The sequence below is a fragment of the Geotrypetes seraphini genome, chromosome 8, assembly GCF_902459505.1.
Source record: "Geotrypetes seraphini chromosome 8, aGeoSer1.1, whole genome shotgun sequence".
Lineage (NCBI taxonomy): Eukaryota > Metazoa > Chordata > Amphibia > Gymnophiona > Dermophiidae > Geotrypetes > Geotrypetes seraphini.
The window spans coordinates 40,091,154-40,117,290 of record NC_047091.1 but is presented as its reverse complement, the minus strand read 5'-3'; the positions used below and the strand labels follow the sequence as shown (position 1 = coordinate 40,117,290).

The 26,137-nt window shown below is 44.5% G+C and overlaps 1 protein-coding gene across 3 annotated transcripts in view; it reads left to right on the top strand.

Moving 5' to 3' along the window:
- EML2 (EMAP like 2) overlaps nucleotides 1–26,137 on the top strand; it is a 209,793-nt gene that overhangs the window by 69,790 nt on the left and 113,866 nt on the right. For all 3 annotated transcript variants that reach the window (XM_033954399.1, XM_033954400.1, XM_033954401.1), the window contains 4 exons: nucleotides 5,892–6,026; nucleotides 9,391–9,490; nucleotides 15,875–16,029; nucleotides 23,965–24,090. In XM_033954399.1, coding sequence (XP_033810290.1) covers nucleotides 5,892–6,026; nucleotides 9,391–9,490; nucleotides 15,875–16,029; nucleotides 23,965–24,090 — 516 coding nt within the window. The remainder of the gene's footprint in view (nucleotides 1–5,891; nucleotides 6,027–9,390; nucleotides 9,491–15,874; nucleotides 16,030–23,964; nucleotides 24,091–26,137) is intronic.

Genomic DNA, 26,137 nt, shown 5'->3' with positions numbered 1-26,137 from the left:
GTCATCTGCAAACAAGGCTATATGATGATCCAGGTCACCAACCCCAACCCCCACAGAGCCAAGTGTTCTCGAATACTAATGGCAAAAGGCTCCATGGAGAGAGCAAATAAAAGGGAGGGGGGGGACAAGGGGCAATGGAGAAAGTCTTTGTAACCCCCATTGATACGAATGGTCGCCCGCAGGGTTCTAAAACGCTAAGAAAAAAGAGCCTGACCCCCATCCTGTCCATCACCTGCCATAAAAACTCCCAATCTACCTGATCGAAAGCCTTCTCGGCATCAATCATCAAAAAGGCTATTTTATCAGAGGTCTGCTGAGCCGCCCACAATAAGTGTAACGTCTTCCTAATATTATCACTAACCTGATGACGTTGAATAAAGCCAGATTGATCTATATGGACCAACGTAGTCAGGATCTTACCCAAGCGAAGAGCCAAGACCTTGGCCAAAATTTTTGCATCAGTATTCAACAGCGATATAGGGCAGTATGCTCAATACCCTAAAAGGTCTCTTCCCGGTTTGAGCAAGACAGAGATCCCCGCCTAACTCATAGAGGAAGGCAAGGAGGAACCGCCCCGCACCCCATTTGCAACCCAAACCAGCAAAGGGGCCAAGACCTCACGAAACTTTTTATAAAATTGTTTGGTATACCCATCAAGTCCTAGCGATTTCCCCGTCTTCAGCTGTGCAATAACTCCCATTACCTCCCCTAACGCGATGGTTTCATTAAGAAGCTCGCAATCAGATGCCAACAGCTGAGGAAGCAGCATCATAATCAAATATCCCGGTATAGCATCGATGCCCCACCCAGTTGGTGCATTATAAAGTGTTGTATAATAAAGAAAAACTTTCTGGATAGCCTGATCAGTACAGTGTTCGATGCCCGCTGAATCCCAAATACGCGTAATAGCCGCCCTAGCTTCCTTCAATTTAATAAATCTGGCTAATCGCGAACTGGACTTATTATACTCATAAATCGTTTGCCGGAGTTGCGACTGTAAAAACTCAAATTCATCCAGCTGTAAAAGAGAGAGAGCTCTGCTCACACCTTCAAAAGTTGCTCATATGCCAAAGGGTCCCAGTGTCTCTGATGCAAACCCCCAAGGTGCACCAACTGCTCGTGGAGGGACAAAGGTAATTTAGCTTGCAATCGCTTACGGCAAGCCCCCCATTTAATAAAAACTCCAGACCATTTTCAACGCATCCCACAAGGTAGAATCACTAACCGTATCATTATCATTATGCTGAAGATACTAGTCCACGGTAATACCCATCTCCTGAACTACCTTAGGATCCTTCAATAAGGACTCATTGAGCCTCCAAAAATGATGTCCCCCCGCCTCCCAAAAGCCTGCATAAGCTATCCAGACCGGAGCATGTATAAACTTCATTTTTGTTCATTCTTTTATGTATGTTATCTTGTTATCCGCCTTGTATAAAGGCGGAATATAAGTTAAACCATAAACCATTCTGCCCTGTGTTCTGCCTTCTGATGGAACTTCCTGCTTGGCAAGGTGCAGCATAGAGCAAACTCCAGGATCGGTGGTAAATGGCTCAAGTAAATCGATCCTGCTGCTACTGCCATTGCCCCGAGTCCTCAATGAAGAAATATAAAAGGTAGGGGGTTCAGAGATGGGGGGAGCCCCAAACTGGTTTATCTAGGGCCCTACAGTTGGTAAGCGCTGGCCTGGTCATGTTACCTAGGCCTTGTTATCCTTGCAGATTTACCAGTTTTCAATGCCCTCTGAAGTCAAAGTCCCCAAAGATAACTATTCCAGGGGTGTTGTATAGAGTGGACAGACTACATTGTAGTTTGCACTTGAGATAGAGGCCATAGTTATGTCTGCAACCTTCTCTAAAAACTGATGAATATGTTCACAGATTTACACTTCCTGCAGGCATAGGCGCCCTGTAGAAGAGGCTTGGGAAAACTAAGCCTCCCAAGACTATCTTTCTTTCCCTGCCTCAACAGCAGGAATAAATAGGAATCCCTGCCACTGTCTCCTCAATTCTGGAGGCTGCAAAGAAAATTTAAATCATGCGTAGGGCCAGAATCCTGTTCACTGCTACTGGCTCTGCTAGTCTTTCTCTTCCCTCCCTGTATTAATCCAGTGTGTTTAGTGGATATCAGTGGACATAAGAATGTTAATATTTACATTACCTTTTCCTAGGTATGCCCTTGTGTGACTTCTGGAAGTAAATCAGTCTTATAATAGACTTGCCTTATTGGTCCTGCATGACTAAAGTTTTTTGTATTACTTCACATTATGCTTAATACTGGAAAAGTGCCGCCCTATCCATTTACTGCTGACAAAAGGCTGAATGTGTTGCACATTCTCCCCCCACCAAGAGTTTTAGCTTGGACCACCACACCCTAGCCCTAATTCACATTAGCCTCCCCAAACATCTGAGTCATTGACAGTCTATGCATGCAGGAACTTTTTCTGACAAAAGTAGTGCACACAGCTTTAAAAATATAAATCTAGCTTTTATGCTTTTTACTTGTCATTTTTTTTCCAGAATAGTCCCTTTGTACATTAGGTGGTGAGAGGATGCAGCCATTTTCAACATGCCTTTGAAAATTATGTTAGTGTATGTACTTATCTGTGTAAATAGTACATGTGAAAGTTAGCTATATCTGTAGCTGGTAAACTTTAGAAAACTGTTTACCCATGGAAATAACACTGTTGGAAACAGGATGTTTTCTAATTGTATTGGTCCCAGTGTCTGGTTTTTGCTTTTATCCATCTTCTAACACTCTTGCCAAAATTTCCTGTTCATTTGCCATTTATCTCATTCCACCTTTTCAGCTTTCTTCAATTGATGTTTCTATCTCTGTCCAGATTTAATTCATTCTTTCTATCCAGTCTTCAATGTCCCTATATCTACCTACAGCTTTCAATGTCTTCCCCCCTCCACCTCAGCTCTCCTATTCCCCATCCTTTTATTACTCGATCTTTCACTAATTCTTTCTCTCCCCCTTCCATCCATAAAGGAGGTGCGGTCATGGGAGGGGGCATGGCCAGATCAAAGTTATTTCTGGAATTTGCACGCAGTATTATAAAATAAAGAACGTAATTGCCATACAAGGACAGACCGAAAGTCCAGAAAGTCCATCAAGCCCAGTATCCTGTTTTCCAACAGTGGCTAACCCAGATCCCAAGTACCAAGGGAGATCTGCATATAATTTGGGCATTAGAATTCGCTCCAGGTTTTACTTGGTGTAAGTTCTTGCACCTAAAATTGGGTGTGGATCCCGTTGCCAAATGTTATTCTATAAATAGTGCCCAATTCTAAGCTCTAGTTATAGAATAACACTTAACATGAAATTTTATTGGTGAGCTTTGTCGGTGCCATTTATAGAAATGAGTCAGTGATGTACTGCACTTAGTTATTTTATGAGTATATTGGTTTATATTGTGTTGAGGATATTTTTCAAAGGCCATCTGTGGGTGGTGAATGGTTGTTTACCCACCGCCTCCTCCCCAGTGGATAAAAGTATATTGAGTGTCCCCAGTGCCATACTTCTACCCCCATTCAGCAGAACTGAGGTTTTTCTCAGAGTGAGGAAGGATGGAAAAGGCTACATGGATTTAGTTTTGCATACTAATCGCATTGTTGGGAAGAGAAAGAGTAAAATTCCGTAATTACCGACTAAAGTTAAGCACTGGCAGGCATGATAAACTTAGTTTAATCGGCTTTAAGAGGCACAATAATTGATTTTGGCATTAAAAGCTAATTAAGCAATGACCCCTACCCCCCCAAAAAAAACTTGGAAGCCTCCTGGAATCAGCCGCTAACACCTGAGCATTTAGCAGCACTTGGAGCTAAATACACTAAGGCCATGGATCGGATCTGATCAGTGAGCGATCCAATCCATGGCCGGGGGGTTGATTCACGAAGCACCCTCATGCAAATTAGGATGCTCGGAATCGCATCCCCAACCAACTGCACCGATCGCTCTCCAGCGATTGATGCATGCGCAGACCATCTGTAGATGGTCTACACATGTTCTGGCCCTCGTGCCCGGCAGCAGGAAACAAAACTTTTCTTTTACTTTAGGAAACACTTTTTTTTTTTTGCGAGCCCTACTTTTTTGTGAGCCCGTGGTTTTAACCCGCTTTAAACCTGCAGGTTAAAACCACGGGCTTGAACTGCGGGGAAGGGCAGGAGAGTCGGGGCAGAACAGGGTGGCAAGAGAGCAGGAGAATTGCGGCAGAGAGTCGGGGCAGAGAGCAGGAGATTCAAGGCAGAACATGGTGGCTGGAGAATCGGGGCAGAGAACAAGAGATCAGGGCAGAGAGCAGGGCAGTTGGAAAGGACCTGAGCGACTGGTCCTCAGCAGTCGCTTATTTTTGATCGGACAGCCCAGTCGATGTTCCTCCTTTTTTTTTGAATGCCGTTCCCTCCTCATTTGCATGCACGGATCAGAGGATGATCGGGATGGAGGTTAGTGAATCGGGTTGGAGGAAAATCGGGTCGCAAAGGGGTCGCAAACTGATCTGTACATGATCAGTTTGCTTAGTGAATCTAGCCCTTGGTGATGCCACACATCTAAGTAGATATGCTTAGGGGTGGAGTTGGCCTTAGGTGTTGCTAAGCGCTGCTAGGTGTGATTCCACAACAAACCTAGGTGCCAAAAATGTAGGCCTTTAAAACCCTGGCCTACATAACCAGCTCCTAAATTTGTTGTTGGGCACCGGTAGCTGTGATTCTCTGAAGTGGCGCCTATATGTGATTGACATGCGGCAGACACCATTTTTTTTAGACACATGCCGTTTCAGGTGTCACTTATAAAATCAGCCCCAAAGTGCCTAAAGAAAAGGCAGATATAAATCTCACTTTTCTTGGGTATTTTCCTTTGAGAACTGCTGTAAAATTCATTTGTTAATATATTTGTGGACCTTCCAAATACCTGCATTGTTTTGGAAATTGCTACCAGTGGGCCATTATTTTATGTTTGTTTCTGTGAGAAGTTTTTAAAAAAACTAGTTGCCATTTTCGACAATGCAAGTGTCCATATGCATTTTATTACAACACTTCTCAAGGTGGTCCTGGAGTACCTCCTAGCTGGGCTGGTTTTCATTAGAGATTTGCATGAGAGATTTTCATGCAGTGGAGACAAGGTATGCAAAATCTACCTTATGCAAACTCATTGTGGATATTCTGAAAATCAGACTTGCTAGGGGGTTCTGTAGGACCAGCTTTTTTTATTTTTTTAAAGTACCCAGATCCTGCCCCTATGGTATGCAGATATCCGTGCCCACACTTTCAACTGCTCAGCAGCAGGCGTGCATGTAGCCGACTTATTTTATAGAATACATGAGTGCATTTCAGTTGTTCCCCTGCTCTGCCCAAATACTTCCCTTCAGAATGCCCATACGTCATATGTGTATAAATGCACATAGTCTTGTCAGCATGCATGTATTGAAAAGCAATTTTATGTAAGGCTGTTTCTGCATGTGAAAATAAATTTATAAAATTACCCTTTATGAATGATATTCTGTTTGATGTGGCCTTGTGCTCTTTTAAAATTTGTATAGCTTTTACTTTGTCTTGAGCCTTTGGGTTTGAAAAATTGAATAAGTAATCATATGCCTGCTAATGCATTCCAGTGTAGATTGGAGTTATACGAGTACTACCGATTCATTTTTAACTGTTGGCTCTACATCGCCTCCCTGTGGTGAGCACAATTGTTACCCTCTTCTCACTCACCCACCTATTGCAGTCAGGCTCCATCATTTGTAAACCGTTCAAGATAGGGATCCGACACCCTGTATTAGTATCTTGAGTCCTACCTATAACTTTATTTTGCTGCCTTTTATTGCAGGACTGTGTTGGTGGTGGTGAATAAATGCAAACTTTAAAAAGGGTAATACATTTTCTTCCTAGTGTTCCAACGAGTCGGTCCTGGCTGCAACTTTTCACCCTACAGAGCCCAATTTGGTCATCACTTGTGGAAAGTCACACATCTATTTCTGGACCCTGGAAGGTAGCACCCTGAGCAAACGACAGGGGATCTTTGAGGTGAGTGTGTGGGCCTGGTGTACATCAAGTGAGTAAGGCCCAGATGCTGGGATCCTGTACAAGAGCATTGCATGGGGGAAATACACTTATCTGTTACTGAGTTGGAGGTGAGCGGTTATATTCATGCAACGCCTTATTTTTTGTATTATTTAGAACAATTCTAATGTCAAAGAAAAACTTTTTGAAAAAGATCAGAGAAAAATTTACACAATAACAGAGAAAAAAATTTACAAAGGCAATTATTCTTTACAATTCCTTCACAATGGGGGTGGTGGGGGGAGACCAAGATCCCAAATTAATGAGAAAGTAGTCGAAACAAAAATGACACAAACTAAAAAAATGAGATTCATCAATATAGTTGTTTCAAGTTTATTAGGATTTTATATACATCAAGCATTTTCCCAATTTGTCCCAGTGGGCTCACAATCTATCTAACATACCTGGGGCTATGGAGAATTAAGTGACTTGCCTAGGGTCACAAGGAGCTCCCTTCACTTCCAAGAAAAACTACAATTGAGACAGCTCATAGAAAATTTCTGCAATATATTCTAACAAACCATAGCATTTACATCAGTGGTCTCAAACTCACGGCCCGAGGGCCACATGCGGCCCACCAGGTACTATTTTGAGGCCCTCAGTATGTTTATCATCACAAAAGTAAAATAAAACAGTTTCTTGATCATATGTCTCTTTAGCTATAAAAACATAACATAAGAACATAAGCAATGCCTCTGCTGGGTCAGACCTGAGGTCCATCGTGCCCAGCAGTCCACTCACACGGCTGCCCAACAGGTCCAGGATCTGTGCAGTAATCCTCTATCTATACCCCTCTATCCCCTTTTCCAGCAGGAAATTGTCCAATCCGTTGTATATACTTGAATATAAGTTGATCCGAATATGTCAAGACCCCACCCCCCAAAAAAGAGGGGAAAAAAAAAATGGTTAACTTGAATATGTTGGGCAGCTTAATATTCAAGTTTCCTCCCCAGTCAGGCTCTGCACCCAGCATCCTTCCATGCTCCCCTCCCCTGTCAGGCTCTTTACTCGGCACCCTTCCAGCCTCCCCTCCCCTGTCAGGCTCTGCACTCTCCCTCCCAGGCTCTGCCCTCTGTCCCCCCCCCCCCGCCCTATCTTCCTGCCTCTGCCGATCTGGTGGAGGTGCAGTGGGTCCTCTGCCAATCGTTGGTGGAGGTGCAGCAGGCAGGAGCAAGCTTTTTTAACTCCTGCCCTTCTGCTAACTGGCTGCGTGGATCCACTTAGTCCATCTCAGCGGCAAGAGCAACAGCGCGATTTGGCGAGAATTCATGGGAGCCAGTAAGGAAGCTTCTCAGTGCCGAGAAGCAGAACTGCTGCTCATGCCACTGAGATGGACTAAGTGGATCCGCGCAGCCGGTTAGAAGCAGGGCAGGAGTTCAGAAAGCGTGCTCCTGCCCGCTGCTCCTCCACCAACGATTGGCAGAGGACTCACTGCACCTTCACCAGATTGGCAGAGGTAGGAAGATAGGGCAGGGAGGAGGAGTGGGGGCAGAGCCTGGCTGTGGCGGCCTTAAAAAATTCTGGGAGGGGGCATTGACCCGAATATAAACCGGGACCCAAAAATTCAGGTTTATATTCAAGTATATACGGTACAATATTATTATTAAGACTTAGCCAAAAATTAAGACATAAACTATAAAGAGTTTTACCTCATGCAAAATTGTCATTTCTTTAATAAGACACTAACTATTTTTTCTGAGGCCCTCCAAACACCTACAAATCCAAAATGTGGCCCTGCAAATGGTTTGAGTTTGAGACCACTGATTTACATGGATATTGTCACCGTGCATCACCAGGCCAGGCCACACCCAAGCGGAAGTGGCCAAAAGAGCCCAGAGCACAGAGTGCTGACCGAGCGGATTATCAGTACTAATTGGAGTTGATGGATCAAGTAAAAAAAACACCAGTTCTGCTTCCAAAACAAACTTCTTTATTCCAATAGGAACCTCAGCTTTCCAAAACCCACAATTGCATTCACAGTTCCAAAAAGAAAAAACCTTGTATTTTCCAATTAGAGTCCAAAAATGACTCTTTTGTACCTCAGTGCAATAGACCATAGATTCCCAAACTACTTTCAAAATACTTTCTTGCAGTTGGATACAGTTTCTTGCTGGCAAACACTTCTGGCAGCTTTAGACTGGATCTGCCTCTGAACTCTGGATGCAGAGCTCAGGGCAGGAGGGACCTCCTCCCACAATGGCCATTGGCTGTGGTCCCTCCCAATTAGGACCCACAATCCAGTCTAAGGAAAACCCCCAAAAGAAAAAGTCTCCAAACTACTGCCAAGGCTGTGCAATGCTAATTGCCATAGCCTAGAAACTTTTTGGTTCTTGCTCAAAAGGAATGCAAGGACCCCGCACAAGCTACTAAGGCTTTCAGTAACCTTTCTTTTGCCTTAAGAGTACAGAGACAGCCAGCCCCTTAATTAGCACCACCAGTCTCAGCCTAACTTCCTTTAAACCCCATCAGTTTCCATAGCCCACTGGTCGGAATCAACATTTCCCTCTAAAGTCCATGGATTCTTCCTGATCTAAAAAGTCTTCATTATCAGAAGCTTCCCTCATGAATTCATTTAACATTTCAGCTTCCATAATGTTAGATCTGACCTGGGTGTTAGGCTGAGGTATACTGCTGTGTGCCCTTGGAACTGGTCTCCTGTCTCCATTCCTCTCCAGTGTGGGTTGGTTCAGTGGCTACCTCCCCTCTGAGCACTGCTGCTAGTCCCTATAAGCCTCAGGATAATGAGCAACAGGTGTGACTTGTTCCTGGCTAAATTGAGGACTGGAATCTTCCTGGTGTTGCCTGGAATTGTCCCCCATGAATGTTAGGAGATGTGTGGTGCATCCTCCCCCTAGGAACAATATCCTGAGTACTTTTAGTTCCCCTTAGCCATTGTTCACCCTTCTCTAATTCTGGCGAAAACAAATAGGCACTTCCTTGCTCTTCACTGAATCTTCCTTGCCTGGCTGTAGTTCTGAGCAGAGGTGTTGGTGTGGGTAGTGTTATCTCTTTGGGAGAGTATTTTCCACAGCCTAGCCCTAGGCATCGGCATCCTTTCACTACCTGGCTCAGTCGCAGGGCCTACCTTGTTACAATATCTATGCTATAACTTTGCTCCCATATTAAGAACTTGTTGCCTAAAGGAAAAATTGTTTTCATCTTTCTTGGGTCACTGTAGAAACATCAGAAAAAAGAGTTTTCTACTAAGAAAAGAGTGTACTTTAGGTTGCATCACAAATAAAATACCTGTGATGGTACTTTTACTGAGCACTTTTTTTAGATGTGGTTCTCAGTATCTTTTTATTTTTTTTTCCTCCCCTCTGGGCAGAAACATGAAAAGCCAAAGTACGTGTTGTGTGTGGCATTCACAGAGAATGGTGATGTCCTGACGGGAGACTCTAGTGGCAACCTTTATGTCTGGGGAAAAGGTCAGTCAAGCAGGAGTTCATATCTCTCTTCCTAAGCATCAAGCAGTGGTTGGTGCATCTCTCTCTACCTGTCTCTATAGGGAAGGTCCAGCATTTTAATACATGATATCTCAGGTAGTTTTACTGATGCTTGTCACCAAAGTCCCTGATGACAATACAGAGAGACACTTTCGAGTACATATATGGGCTGCATAGAAATCCTTTTCACAGCTGTTGAGTTGGGAACAGAGGAGGGTTCTCCTTAAATAGATTATGTTCCAGATGGCAGTTGGGGAGATATGTTTGAGAGAGGCAAGAATGTACCTTCTGCTGATGGTTTATAGCCCAGAGAAGAGGGCAGAGGCAGGTTGCAGGTAGGCCCATATCTGACTAGACTGGTTTGCCATCCCAATACATTGGATGGCTACTTTCTTGCAGATTCTATAAAGTAATGTGCCCAAACTTCTGACTGTGAGCAACTTTTGGCACACAAGTTATAAAACAGTGCCAGTTATGCACCTAACCTAATTATTAAATTAGGTGCTAATTGGCCTCAAGTACCAATAATAGACGTTAAATACTGCTAATTGGCAGTAATTTGTACTCTGGCACTATTCTATGAACATAGCGCCTAAATGCTATAGTACACAACTAGTAAGGGGGTGTGCCTATGGGCAGGTCAGGGGTGTTATAAAATACTATATAGAACTATTCTGTTAAAACAAATTTTAACTTCACCATGCTGTGATTGGCTTTCTTTTATGCACACAGCTGCCAACTTTAGGCTTGAGCTTTTACACACCAGCATTTGACATGGAGTAAATGCTTGTGCCCAAAGTTAGGTATGTATACAGTGGCTACCTAGGGGGGGGGGGGCCAGGGGGGCGGTCCGCCCCGGTTGCACGCCCCAAGGGGGTGCCGGAGAGAGCTGAATGGGAACGACGGGGGACCCGCGGGGTTAAATACAACTCGAGCCGCGAGGCTCGTCTTCTGTTCCTACCTGCCCTGCCGCGCACACAGAGCTGACCGGAAGTCTTCCCCAATGTCAGCGCTGATGTCGGAGGGCAGGCTTTGCTTAAGCCCTCCCTCCGACGTCAGCGCTGACATCGGGGAAGACTTCCGGTCGGCTCTGTGTGCGCGGCAGGGCAGGTAGGAACAGCTGTATTTGGCTCGAGTTGTATTTGTCTGAGAAAGTTGCTAAGATGAGGGCTAGGAGGCAAACGTGAAACACAAAAGGGGGGAGGGAGTGCAATTTTGGACACAAGGTATGAACTTGGGAGAGAGGATGGAGGAAGGGAGGGACAGAGGTGGGGGAGGGAGTGCGTTTTTGGACACAGAATGCATGGACTTGGGAGAGAGGAAGGGAGAGAATGAGATGCAGAGGTGGGGGAGGGAATGCATTTTTGGACACAGAAGGCATGGACTTGGGAGAGAGGAAGGGAGGGAAAGACATGGTTGTGTACATGGGGAATGAAAGAAAGGAGAATTTTTGGTCATAGGGAGGGAGTGAGGTACAGACAGTGGCATACCAGGGTGGGGGCGGGCGGTCCACCCAGGGTTTACGTCCCAAGGGGGTGCACAGCTGGCCACACTCCAGTGTTCTCCCTAGGCCGGCAAACTGCGGCTCTTTAGCCACTTGAGTGCCACCGCCGCCTTCGGGAACAGGCCAGCGCCGAGTTCTCCCTGCTTTTCCTTGTGGGGCTGACCAACTCTCACCACCCGTGTCAATTCTGACGTCGGAGAGGACGTTCTGGGCCAGCCAATCGCTGCCTGGCTGGCCCAGAACGTCCTCTCCGACATTAGAATTGACGTTGGGCGGCGAGAATTGGTTGGCCCCGTGGGGAAGAGAAGCAGGGCGTACTCAGCGCTGGCCTGTTCCCGATGGCGGCAGTGGCAGCCTATTCCTCAGCGGCAGTGGCAGCATTTTCCCAATGGTGGTGGCATGGGGGAGGGGAGGGCAGGGAGAAAGAAAGAAAGGGGGGGGGGACAGGGAGCCAGAAAGAAAGAAAGAGGGCAGCATGAAACAAAGAAAAATGGGGCACGGAGAGAGAGAGAGAAAGACAGACATACAAAACGAAAGAGGGCATGGAGAGAGAAAGGAAAGAAGGGGGCAGGGTGAAACAAAGAACGAAATGGGGCACGGAGAGAGAGAGAAAGACAGACATACAGAAAGAAAGGGGGTATGGAGAGAGAAAAAAAAGAAGGGGGCAGGGTGAAACAGACAAAAAGTTTGGGGAGGGAATGAGGTCTGGAGGAGAGGAAGCATACAAGAGGCTGAAAGAAGAATAAAGTGCACAGTCAGAAGAATAAAGTGCAACCAGAGACTGATGAAATTACCAAAGGTAGGTAAAATGATTTTATTTTCAATTTAGTGATCAAAATGTGTCCGTTTTGAGAATTTATATATGCTGTCTATATTTTGCACTATGGCCACCCTTTTACTAAACCGCAATAGCGGTTTTTAGCACAGGGATCCTATGAGCATCGAGAGCAGCGTGGGGCATTCAGCGCAGCTCCCTGCGCTAAAAAACGCTATCACGGTTTAGTTAAAAGGGAGGGGGTATATTTGTTTATTTTTGTATAGTTGTTACTGAGGTGACATTGCATAAAGTCATCTGCCTTGACCTCTTTGAAAACCCGCGGAATATAAATGATGATTAACATTTTCTCTGCGTTCAGTGTGCTTTGTGTTTTTAAAATTTTATTGTTGGTAGATCATTTTGACTTGGCCACGAAGGTAAGGGGGAGGGAGGGAGGGGAGCTGCTGAAAGACATCTAGTAATCCTTGCAGGCTTGACTGTGCAGGGAATTATTTTTGTAAAATCATGTTTTGTTATGTGACTGGCATTATTTAGACTTTAATTTCTATGAATGAATAGAATGAAAATGATATAAAATTACTTGCTTGTTTTTATGTGCGTGCGCTGAAGGAAAGTGGAGAGAGAGTGGGCTGAGGACGCTGAAGGGAAATGGGGAAGAGAGAGTGGGGAGAAGACGCTTTTTTATAAATTGACAATTGTACAGAATATTGTTTCTTTATATACTTTAATATAATAAGTTCAATATAAAACAATTCAAGGCTTGTGTGGATGGAATCAGGTGGTTTGCGGTGATGGGGACCGAGCTTACGGGGATTAGTCCAATAAAATGGTATTTTTTTTATTTCTCATTATTTGTTTTATTTTTATTTGTTAATTTGTAAAGTGGTGATTGTTATGTATCAGTTTTTTTCAAATTTACATTTACTGTCTTTATATTTTGCAATGTATTAGAGGACATGTGTTACTGTTTTTGTGGTGTTGCATTGTATCCAGGGTCTGGTTTCTTGGCGGTTCAGTTTAACTTTTGTCTACATATTTCTGTTTTTAGTTTGATTATTCCATATTGGGCGAGGGTGTCTCTCTGTTCTGTGTGTATGAAAAGAACATAGTTTTCAGTTGGCATTGACTGCAGGATCAACTGACTGTGGGATCTGGCTTGTTTAGTTTTACAATGTATGTGTTGGTGTTCTAGTGCTCACTGCAGTGTTTAAATGCTGCCTTTTCCTAGGTACACTCTTGTGTGATATGTGGATTGTTGCTAAAAATCATATTTTTCATATAGATGGGGGGTGTGTAAAAAAATGATGGGCCCCGGGTGTCACATATGCTAGGTACACCACTGCATGTACATGCCAATTTATGCTCCAGTTTTGCACACAATTGCTATTGCAGAATTGATACTCAGGCCCAGATTAAGTGATGTATAAAGTTAGGTGCCAAGACTGGCGTGCCTATAAGATCTAGGTATCTAACTTAATTGTCTAAATTGGTTTAATTGATGCCTATAAAGCACCATTAAATAAAAAACAAAAGACCAAAAAAAATTGATTAGCTTTTAGGCACCTACCACTTTGAATTGGTTGTCTACTCTAAGGTATTTGCCAGTAAGTGGGCATGGTTAGGGCAGAATTCTGGGCATGGTTTCACTTAGGCAGACTCATTTAGGCCAAGAAAATCCTGGCCTAAATGAGAATGTGCCTAAGGTTTCAACATCTATTAATGCTTAAGACCACTTAGGTGTGTTTATACACTGTGAAATGGAAAAAAAAAAAAACCACACTAAAATGTTTTGTCATATCTTCCACAGAACTTGGCAGACTCTTATGAAATTTATTGCATCGTGTCCTGAATGAAGTTGATATAAAATATTGTAAAAATTCTGATAACTTGGTGCTGCTAAAAGGCTACAGCAGTCGACAATTGTTGAAAGTGTTCCCACAAAATGGTTGGAACAAAAACAACCTTAATGTGCTACTATGCAAGATCCAAGTAATGGGCACTGTGGATCATAAGTCAGGCGGTGGATGACCACACTTGATTTGCACACAAGAGCACATTGACGCTGTACACAATCTTTCACTGAGCCAGGAGGATGCGTCACAAACATACCGAACAACTCGCCAAATAGCAAGAGAAACAGAAATAAGCCATACAGCTGTGGTTAGGATAATTATACTACATTACATTAGTGACTTTTATTCCGCCATTACCTTGCGGATTACATAAGAGATTATCTGGACATTTCCAGAAGAGCTACAGAGTTGAACGGGTTACTTCGGGGAACTGAAGTGCTTCCTGTGGTGTTAGTTTGTTTTGATTGATTTCTTGAATAGCAGGGTTTTTATTTCTTTTCTGAAAGTTTTGTAGTCTGGTGTCGTGGTCAGTAGATTGGATAGTTTAGTTTAGTTTCGCTGCCTGCGTGGCCAGTAGGCCATCGTACATTTTTTTGCATTTGACGCCTCTGATTGGGGGGTGTCTGGGTTCTTCTTTGCCTGGTTATGGTGGTCGTTCGGATAAGGCGGTTGTTCATATAAGCTGGGCTGTCTCCATTCATGGCTTTAAATAGTAGACAGTAAAATTTGAATAGTATTCTTGCTTGTATTGGGAGCCAGTCTGAGTTGAGGAATGCGGCGGTGATATGGTCATATTTCTTCAGCGAATAGATCATTTTCATAGTAATCTGAAATTAGTGTCTTAAAAAGCATCGTGCCCAAGAATTAACAACAAAGACACACACCTGAAACCATGCAAGCAGCTTTTGATCAAGTACTCGGAGCACAGCATCAGCTTCATCTGGTTTACATATGAAAAAATATTTACAGTAGCTCCACCAATTAACACACACAATGATCTTCTGTATATACCTTCAACAACTCTGAAGTGTGAGGGTAATGTCAAACGCCTAGTATGGACTCGCTCAACCTTCAGCCAATCAAGCATGATCTCGGTTGCAATCTCGAAACTCAGATTCACATATTTGTTCTTCACTGATCCTGGGGTTAAGATCAACAATGCATACTACTGGGACATCTTCTTGACACAGAAGCTGTTGCCAATGATCTGTCGCATGTTGGGAGACTACTTTATCTTCCAACAGGACAATGTGCTAGCACATCGGGCAAAGGACACCATAGAACTGCTACATCGGGATACCCCAGACTTCATTGGTCCAGATATCTGGCCTGCAAATTCACCAGATCTAAAACTAATTGCCTACCGAATCTGGGGACTGATACAGGAACACATCTACCAGACAGTAATATCTGACGTCATCTGTGTGGGCTGAGCTGAAGCAGGTTCAGGACGAATGCCAGGAAGTTCTGTTTCTCACAACGAGTGGTGGGCGCTTGGAATTCTCTTCCTGTTGATGTTGTGGAGGAGACTACTCTTCGGGAAGTTGGATATACACCTTCTTTCAAATCATATTGAGGGATACGGTAATTTCAGGTTTTCATAATAGAGAACCTAAATGGGCCGCCGCGTGAGCGGAGCATTGGACTTGATGGACCTCGGTCTGATCCGGTGAAGGCATTTCTTATGTTCTTATGACAAGTCCATACATCAGTGATGGCTAAGGCTGAGGGTGTGCTTTCATGCAAAGGGAGCGCACTTCGAACGTCTGCTTAATTGAAACATTACTTTTTGACTTTTCATTTTTCTGCAAGATATGCCATAAAACTTTCTGATGTGGTTTTTTTTTCAGTTCACAGTTAATTTTCACAAGTGTTATGGTGGGAAATATTTTAAAAATTTTGCATCAACTTCATTTAGGACAAGACATACTAAATTTCTTAAGAACCAGCTGAGATCTGTGGAAAATACGACAAAAAACAATTTTGGTGTGTTTTTTTTCGGTTCACAGTGAATGATTGACAATTATATTCAATGACTTCTTAAGAGTTAGGCGCCATTTATAGAATCAGGGCCTTAGTGCCTATATTTTAATGTACCTACTTTTTGGTATTCTTTATTGAATTTACCCTTTAGTGTCTTTGGTTGGTGAGTGAAAGATTTACATTGATGTGTTCAAGAAGGGGGAGAAGGCATGCCATGTGTGTTTGTTGATACAATTCTGTTGTTACAGGTGGGAACCGGATCACTCATGCTGTCCCAGGTGCTCACGAAGGTGGCATTTTTAGCTTGTGCGTGCTAAAGAATGGGACCATTGTGACAGGTGGTGGGAAGGACAGAAAGGTGATCCTGTGGGATCGGGAGTATCAGAAGGGCCAGGAAAATGAGGTAAAAAAAAAAAAAAAGAAGTGTGGGACATGAAGTGACAAAATAGGGAAAAAGTGAGAGATGATCATGAGGAGAAAATAAAGACCAGAAGGGTTAAAGGAATGTTTTGTGTTTGTGTTTAACAGTTATTGAAAGAAGCTGAAGTTAGACTTTTTGTCATTATAAAATCTCTCTGCTAAACCACATTTATAACAAGTCTGGTATTGCAAGTTTCCTCAGGGCTTTAACATTTGCTGTAGAATGTGGCAGCATTGCCATGGTACTAACTAATGAGGTCATGTATTTAAGATTATTTGCATACATGTTGTCATTATGGTCTGGAAATTGCATCAAAATTAGTGTGTTAAGTGCCTGGGTATTAACTAACCACACATTGGCAAGCTTTTACATTAAAAACTAATGGTGCACTGCTTCCCAAGTTATTGACAGGGTAGCTTTTGTAACAGGCCATTTAAATTATGCAACCAGTATGCACTTAAGTTACACCAGTATTCAAAGGAATGTGGGCTGATTCTTTCCCACTGAAAAATATCCACTGAAAATATTTGCACACAATTATCTATTTGAGGCACACAAGGAAAGATATTCAGCTGTGGTAGAGAGTGTTTTTTAGCTGCCACTGGCATTATTTCCAGACACTCAGGCCCTGATTCTGTATAGGACGCCTGGGAGGGGTGTCCTATACAGAATCGGGCCTACACTAACCCCAATTCTGTAACCGGCGTCCATGTTACAGACGCCAGTTAGAGAATCGGGTTAGAATAGATGCGGTCGCTACACTTATCGCAGCAAGGGATTTCTCTTTCGCAATAAGTATAGCGGCCGCCTGTCCGATCGCCAGCATGAGGGAGTCGAACCCTTCCTGATGGAAGGCTGTCCCCCCCCCCCGACACTCCCGATCGCCAGCAGGAAGGTGCCCAACCCCTCCTGCTGGAAAGCCGCACCTCCTCCGTACCCCTCATGCTAACGACCCCCCGCGCTACCACCCCCTAACCTCCCCCCCTACTAACTTCTAAAGTGTTGGCCAGCCAGCCGGGTCTTGCTGCCATCCAGCCAGCAGGCCCGCCTCGTAGAAATGAGGCAGGCCTGGCCCATCCCCTCTAAGTCTAAGGCCTGAATGGCCCAGGCTCTAGAAGCCTGGACCAATCAGGCCTTAGGATTATCAGGCCTAGGCTAATCAGGCATTAGGGTTAGAGGGGATGGGAGGACCCGCTATGCTTACGGCCTGTTTGGTTCAGGCTTCTAGAGCCTGGGCCAATCAGGCCTTAGACTTAGAGGGGATGGGCCAGGAAGGGGCAATTATTTAGACGAGGCGGGCCTGCCGGCTGGACGGCAGCAAGACCCAGCCGGCCAACACTTTAGAGGTTAGTTGGGGGGAAGGTTAGGGGGCTGTTAGCGCCGGGGGGGGGGGGGGGTCCGGAGGGGGTGCGGCTTTCCGGAAGGAAGGGTTGGGCACCGTCCTGCCGGCAATCAGGAGTGTAAGGGGGAGGGCAGCCTTCCGGCAGGAGGGTTTGGGCATCCTCCTGCCAGCGATTGGACAAGCAGCCGCTATACTTATTACGGCAGGGAGATCCCTTGCCGCAATAAGTATAGCGGCCGCGTCTACTTACAAAGAAGGCCAGCATTTTGCTGGCCTACATTGTAAGCGTCTCTTCCTCTACTAGGGAGACACATAGGGCCACCTAGGTTCACCTAAGGCGCTTAGGCGTCTTGTGGGCCTCCCTAGGCTCCCAGAGGCACCTTCAATATAGGTGGCCTGCCTGGGGAGCATTTTTTTAAAAAACATGCATCCCGATTGGCTGATTAGACAGCTGTAGGACGCCTACGGATGCCTAAAATCGGAACGCACTTTGCAGAATCAGGGCCTCATTGCTGGCCATGTCCAGGCACCAGCACTGAATATTCTGGTGTATGCAGGTAGCTATTTCTTATGCAATTAAGTGCATTAGTCGGTACTTAATGGTCTAAGCAACACTGTACGCGGATAAGACTGCCTTTTATGCAGTCTGATATGGTTGCTTAACTTAGGTAGTTGGATGAATGTTGAATATCGGCACATAACTGTTTAAATGCTGACTCTGTCCCCAGACCGCCCACAACATAGCTGGCTTTCACATTAGTGGATAAGGGCCATAACCTGTTTGGGCCACTGAATATTAGCAGATAGTCCACACAAGTGATCTAACCAGCCAGGAGTCGATTCTGACTAGTTAAATCACTTTGACTATTGACCCATAGAACTTTCCAGAAAAAAGCACATGAAAACATAAAACATCACCTTACTGGGATAGACCAAAAATCTATCAAGCCTAGCATCCTGCTTCCAACAGTGGCTGGTGGAGTACCTACCTTAGTTACCACCTGGGGTGAAGTACCCCCTTCCTCCAGGTATATCACCTTCCCCTCCAAAGGGGGGTGCATCAAGCAGTTGCAGAGTTAGTCTGTGAAGTTCATAATGAAAAAACTAAAACCTGTGCAAAAAACGCCTAAGTCGGCACTTGGATGTCCTAATCACCAAGACATTCAAGTTCTGATAACTAAAATAATTTTCTGTGTTGGAAGGCATGTTATGTGCGGTTTTGGGCATGCTTAACTAGGACGTCTTGTGGCAATAATCGAACCTTTCCTAAGACATCCTGGATGGAACTTAGACATTCTGAGCTAGACCTGTTTTAGAAGCGTCTTAAGTGCCACAAAGGTGCCCAAACTGACCAGATGAACACTGGAAACATTATGGTATGACCCCTCCCCAGCTGCTCATTGACCCACTCCCACCCCCCAAAAATCTTGGTCTTGGAAAGCCTAGTAGAGCATCACACAGATGTCTTAAGTAACCTGGTGGAAGGGCTAGTGAACCATAGAGAGGAGGACCCAAGCCCATATATTCTCAGGATTTTATATACCGCCTATCAAGGTTATCTAAGTGGTTTTTACAATCAGGTACTCAAGCACTCTAACCACTACACTTATGGTGGAAAGTGTGAGCCCAACAAAATAGTACTATACTGCTAAATAGTATAGGTGCCACCTGCAGCCATAAGGGCTATTGGGGTATAATAAGTTTTAGGGGAGTATTTGACGACTCACCATAATTTTAAGGGGGTTATGGTGAGATGAACTTCTGGCACCCTTTATGTGAAATTCACAGCAGTGCTCTCTAAGGTGTCCCACTGCTCTGTTGACATATCTGTGTGGTCAGTCCATTACAATGATGGCCACTCCCATGTCCAAATGGTCTGAATTTGGATGTTTTCAACTTGGATTTTTCTTTAACCAAAAATGGGGTTGGACGTCCTGTCGGCCTTAGACGTCCAAGTAGGCGATTTTTTAAAAAAAAGTTTGTGTGGATATCTAGTGGTTCAGCTTTCGAAAATGTTTGTTTATGTGCTTCTAACATTGGATGTTTAGCGGGAATCATCCATGTTGAACTTTAGGGGATCCGGAAGGTTCGCCCCCCACATTTCGCCCCCAGCAATTCGCCCCTCACATTTCGCCCCCCACATTTCGCCCCCAGACACATTTCGCCCCCGCACATTTCGCCCCCGCACATTTCGCCCCCCGGATGTTTCGCCCCCACACATTTCGTCCCCGCACATTTCGCCCCTGAGTGTCAGACTATTCCTCTCGCAGGCGATTTCTTTGCCGACACGACGGCGCTCTCGATGAGGAAGAGGACGGTGGGGGCGGCCCGCCCGGAACTTGCGTGCGGGTCCGCCCGCCTTAGAGCGCTGCGCCTTCTTGCCGATCGGCTTTCTGCCCTCGGCGTTTTTTAAACTTGTTGCCGGCTCTCCCCGCGTGGAGCTGGTGCAGGAGGGGGGGTGCGGCTTGCAAGGAGTCGGGGCGTCGGCCGCGCCGGCTTTCAGGGCCGCCGACTCCCTCCTCCCTGGCCGCAGGTTGCTTTGCCGTTCGGGGTCGGCTAATCGTTGGGGGGGGCGGCACCTCTGCCCAGGCCGCGGGCCGCGTGTGAGCCAGCGGCTCGCGGCACCGAACAACTCTCTTCCTGGCAACTATATGAGCGGGGCGGGTCGCCCCACACGTGCGGGCTGGTCCGCCTGCCCGGGAGCGTCGGATCGGATTCCTGCCCTTAGCCGGTAGTCTTCCCTCCTCTCATACCGCGGGCCGCGTTGGAGCCAGCGGCCCGCGGCGCAAAAACGCACCGTACCGGCGCTCCCCTCCTCCCGGCCGGGCCGCTTGGGGGCTCCTTCTCCCCCTCCGGCACCAATGGCCGACCGCACCAGACCGGCGCTTCCTTCCTCCCAGGCCGCGAGCCGCGTAGGAGCCAGCGGCCCGCGGCAAAAAACGCATTAGACCGGCGCTCCCTTCCTCCCAGGCCGCGAGCCGCGTTAGGGCCAGCAGCTCGCGGCGCAGAACGCGCGTGCCGGCGCTCCCCCTGTAGCGGCTGGCGGCGCCGACCGCAGCGGACCGGCGCTCCCCTACTGCCGGGCCGCGGGCCGCGTTGGGGTTGTCTGCTCGCGATGGCGTTCGGGGTCGGCTAGTCGTTGGGGGGGGCCGCGCCTCTGCGCGGGCCGCGTTTGGGCTGGCGGCTCGCGGCGCCGAGCGACTCTCTTCGCGCTGGGGGGCGGCGCCGGCGTTCGGGGGCGCATCAGCATACTCCCTGACTCCTTAAAAAAAAAAACCGCTACAAATTCAAAGTGCACAGCTGGCGGCCCTGCAGCTCCGGACTTCCCCACACCTGCTCTCTCCCCCCCCCCCCCCCCGATCACTATTATTTTAAATGTTATGGCAGCCACGGCGCTGTATCCATCGGAGGAGACTTCTAACCTCTGCCTGCCCCGGAACTCTTCCTGCAACAGCAACTTCATGGCCGAGGTTAGAAGTCTCCTCCGATGGATACAGCGCCGTGGCTGCCATAACATTTAAAATAATAGTGATCGGGGGGGGGGGGGGAGAGAGCAGGTGTGGGGAAGTCCAGAGCTGCAGGGCCGACATTAGAGGCAGTGAGAACAGCCAGCTGTGCACTTTGAATTTGTAGCCTGCCGTCGTGTCGGCAAAGAAATCGCCTGCGAGAGGAATAGTCTGACACTCAGGGGCGAAATGTGCGGGGGCGAAATGTGTGGGGGCGAAACATCCGGGGGGCGAAATGTGCGGGGGCGAAATGTGTGGGGGCGAAACATCCGGGGGGCGAAATGTGCGGGGGCGAAATGTGAGGGGCGAATTGCTGGGGGCGAAATGTGGGGGGCGAAACTTCCGTGAACCGAACTTTAGACTTTCTTTTAGAAAATGGCCCTTCATGTGTGTGGCTCTCTGCCTCAGAACAGGAAGTTTAATGTCGGAGGGGGCACAGCACCTGCAGAACTGACAGCCATGCACATATAGATAGAGTGGGCCAAAAGTAGGTCTATAGTATTTATTCATTATTTCTTTTTATTTTACAGGGATTGAATATGTATAATACAGTACTTAACAATAATCAAGTAAAAGCGACACAATGTAACTGATACAAAAACTTCACATGAATGTTATTAGTGACACTTGTAAAATAAAAAGAAATAATAAATAGAAATAATAAAAAGAAATAATAAATACTTTTGGCTCACCCTATATAGACTGCGGCTCTATAACTGCTCAGTGCACCCCCTTACTGCCAGCACCCGGGGCAGACTGCACCTATTGCCCTGCCCTTGGTGCGCCGCTGATGGTGGCCAATCCAGGTCATAAGTACCTGGCAAGATTCCAAAAGAGTAAAACAGATTTTATGCTGCTTATCTCGGGAATAAGCAGTGGACTTTCCTAAGTCCAACTTAATAGCTTATGAACTTTTCTTTTAGGAACTTGTCCAAACCTTTTTTTAAACTCGGCTAAACTAATTGCTTTTACCACATTCTTTAGCAACAAATTCCAGAGTTTACTTACACATTGAATGAAGAAATATTTTTTTCTAATGTTGTGTGCCTCCAATTATTGTATTTTTAGAAAAAATAAATGAGCGATTCAAATCTACCTGGTCCATTCCACTTAGTATTTTATAGAACTTTATAATACCTCTTCTGTAAGCTGCCTCTTTAGCCTTTCCTCATAGGGGTAAAGGGGGGATGGGACTTGTATACCACTTTTTTGTGTGGTCACAATCAAAGTGGTTTACATATTTTAGACAGGGAATTATTTTTTTGTACATGGGGCAATAAAGTGTTAAAGGAAAGTTGTCCCATCCCTTTAATCATTTTCTGTCATTCTCTGTCCATACTCCTGCAGTAATTCTTCCTCCTGGAATGCAAGCAATTTTATAACTTAGGTGCCCACATTTATGCACACACTAATACTAGTATGCAAGTATATGTATACATGACCTGTGAAAATGCTAGCAGGGTGCCAAAGTACTATTCTGGAAATACCTACTTATGTAGCATAATATTTTTAAGGGAACATGCACTTGGGCAGAACCTAGGTGGGGCTCCTATTTGCACACCTAGGGGGGCAATATTCACTGGTGCTATGCCATGCACTGTTTGCCCGACACTGGCGCTCAGCCCAGATATTCATTGGTGGGCCATTTCTAGAGACCAGCATTGAATATCCACTTCTAATTTTAGTTACAGCAATGTAACCGGTTATGCTGGCATTCACTACTAACTTGCTAGGTACTTAGCGGCTCAAGATAGTACACATAAATATCTGCACCTAGCTAGAGATGCCTGTCTTACTTCCAAAAGAAAGAAATGCTTTTGGTCTATCTGGAAATACTACATAGATGTACACCCCTCCAGATCTCATAGTCTGATACTTAACTATTTGAATCTGACACTTTAGAACAGGGTCTCAAAGTCCCTCCTTGAGGGCCGCAATCCAGTCGTGTTTTCAGGATTTCCCCAATGAATATGTATGAGATCTATGTGCATGCACTGCTTTCAATACATATTCATTGGGGAAATCCTAAAAACCCGACTGGATTGCAGCCCTCGAGGAGGGATTTTGAGATCCCTGCTTTAGAGGGAGTACAGTTATAGTATGAGTAACTTTCTTTTTCCTTTCCATTCTTTTTAAATATTTGTCCTAAATATGCGACTTCTTTTCATTTGTTGCCTGTTTATAATTTGAATAAGATAGGGTGGGAAGGGTTTTTTAAAATCATTGCTATAACCTGTGGATTGAATTTTGATGCGTTTCATTTTGTTTATACTTGATAACGAAAGCTTTGCTAAATGATTGGGGAGAGATGGGAGTTTGGGGGGGGGGGAGCTACTAAGTTGAGTGTTTGCTTATAAAATGGGGGACAGGGTATACATGCTTTATCATGTTTTGTTTTTTCATGGTTGTACTGTATATCTTGATCATCCAATCCAGTTCTTGCATTTATATACCGAATCGTCCCCAGATACAGGGGCTCAACTCGGTTTACATTATTGTTATAAAGCAAGGAACAACAGGACAGAAAAGGAGTCCATGATTATTGGCACTCATAATACTAATTTAGATCAATTATGTGCTCATCTAAGGCCTGCTGAAAAAGAAGAGTTTCCAGGGATTTCCTAAATAGATGAAGAGAGGTAACAGATCTGATTTCATAAGAAAGTGTATTCGCAAAAATGTTTATCTTGTTTTGCCCAATAAAATAAGATTTGAGTCTAAAAAGTCTGCTTGGGCTCATGCTTATGGCAATAACAGGTTTGGGGCGCAAGATTTTATAGTTTGTTTAGGATACAAGATATCTTTGCACTGGCCCCGAGTGATAGTATGTGCGTACTTTTGATTTGAAAGCTGGGGCAATATCTATATAATGCAAAGTATTTTTGTATATTGCACCATTGGAAGCAGTGGGCTACCTTGGGCAGTGCATTGCCAGAGGCATTAGAACTGTTTCTTAAAGGGGGTGTAGAATGCTCTGTATAAAAATACAAGTCAGAATCCCTGTTCCTACTTTAGGTGCACTACATGTTTTCTTGGGCCACATAACCTTCCATCTTTCTGGTTTCACAGATCCCTGACTCTTTTGGGCCAGTTCGTACCATCGCTGAAGGAAAGGGGGAGAGTCTCTTTGTTGGGACAACCCGGAACTCGGTGCTGCAGGGCTGTCTAGCATCAGGCTTTACCTCCCTTGTGCAGGTAAGTGAACTGTCCTCCTGGGCATAGAGCTGAGTAACTGCTGAGTTCTGCCATTGTGGCCCAGCTAGATGTCACATGCCCCCTAATCACTGGTTAAAAACTGTTTAAAATTGTTTTGTTTGCATGAATTTTTGCAACATGAGCAGGTGCATTTTGTCAGTTTTTTTTCAGTATCTGTCAGAAGATGTAATATTCATGATTTTTTAGTTGTTCTTGCAATGTAAGGTCATTTAATGATTTTGGTGTGTTTTAGTGAGAGAGCATGTTGCTATTGGCTCCGGTGAATTGTATTTTAATGTTTCTTTTGATTGTCTGTATTTTAACTTCAAGTTCAAGTTTATTTGTTCTTAATGAATCGCCTATTTAAAATTGCTAGGCGATGTACAATCATAAAAAATATACAAATAAAATATTGGTGCTGACATATAAAATAACTAATGTTTTGGGCTAAAACTTAACAAACAAAATACATACATATAAAATAATTTTGTTCTGATTTAAAACTTACAAGAATTGTGAGGGTAAATGGGGAAAAAGTTACAATGTTTAGATAGAAGAGAAGGAAAAACATATAAGGGAAAGACGAAAAGGGGGGGGGTAATTTTAGCTGCTTAAATAAAAAACGCAGAGTAATGTGCTAGGAATCATAAGCATCTTTAAAGAGAAATGATTTTAGTTTTTTTTTAAATAGAATTAAATCTTTTAAATCCCTGATGTATTGAAGTAAGAGATTCCATGAATGAGGGGCCATAACTGAAAACATGTCGTGCCGTCTGGTTCCTATAACTTTTAATGAGGGAATGGAGAGAAGATTATAAGAGGTCGAGCGGAGAGATCGTGTTGTGCTATAGGGAATTAGCCACCTGTTGATAAATTGTGGTTCATTAAAACTTAAGGATTTAAAAACTAAAAGCAGTAATTTAAAAGTTATGCGATGGCTTACCGGAAGCCAATGAGAAGATATCAACAGGGGGGTAACATGATCATATTTTTTAGCGTTGTGGATCAATTTCACGGCAGTGTTTTGTATCAATTGCAGCCTTCTTTTTTCTTTTTGGGTAATGTTGATAAGGAGAGAGTTACAGTAGTCTATTCTGGATATTACTAAGGAATGAATTAGAATATTGATGGATTCTGGTTGTAAGAATTTAGCGAGAGAACAAATTAAACGTAATTTATAAAAGCAAGCTTTGACAATATTACTAATGTGGTTATGATAGGTAAGTTTGTCATCGATTATTACGCCTAAAATTTTTAAAGTAGTAACCAGTTCTATTTTGAAATTATTAATAGAGATTGGGGAGTTTAATATTGTGTCTTTTTTCCAAGAAAAGAGCATTGATTTTGTTTTTTTGAGGTTTAAAGCCAATTTATTTGTGCTGAGCCAGTCTTTTATAGTTACAAGTTTGTTGTTAATAGCTGTAATGTCATTTTTATTTTCAGGATCTAGTGAATGAATGAGTTGGATGTCATCAGCATAGACAAATGCTGTAAAACCTAGAGATTGAGTTAAATTTAAAAGCGGGGAGAGGAATATATTAAAAAGCAGGGGGGATAATATTGAACCATCCCCTTTATCAGAAACAGAGAGCCAGGAAGGGTCTTGGTCACCTAAGTTACTCTCTATTTCCAGTTTAGAAAACTACTTAACCTACATGTTTAAAATTATTTTAGATGTTGTGACCGGGCCCGTCCCTGAGTAAGTGGGAAACTGCGGCCCGGACCACAAGTAAGATTTTTAATACGCCTTTTATAGAGCAGTGGAAAGAAGACCCGGATACCGGATTCTTTAGAATATAGTATCAGGTTTATTACTAACCCAGAGTTCAACGAAAATAAAACAGCAGAAGAAAAAAACATAAAACATTCACTTCAGTTGGTTACAGTGCTTGGAGTGCCTCTCCCACATTATATTCTTACAGTCCAGGTTCTATTAAGGAGCAGGTTTGCACTTCCTTATCACAAGTAAAATCCTGGCAAACGTATAAGTCAGCTAATGCTTTCCTTGGCTCGTAGCCCCTGCCGGGCTTGATTGCTCTTACTCTGG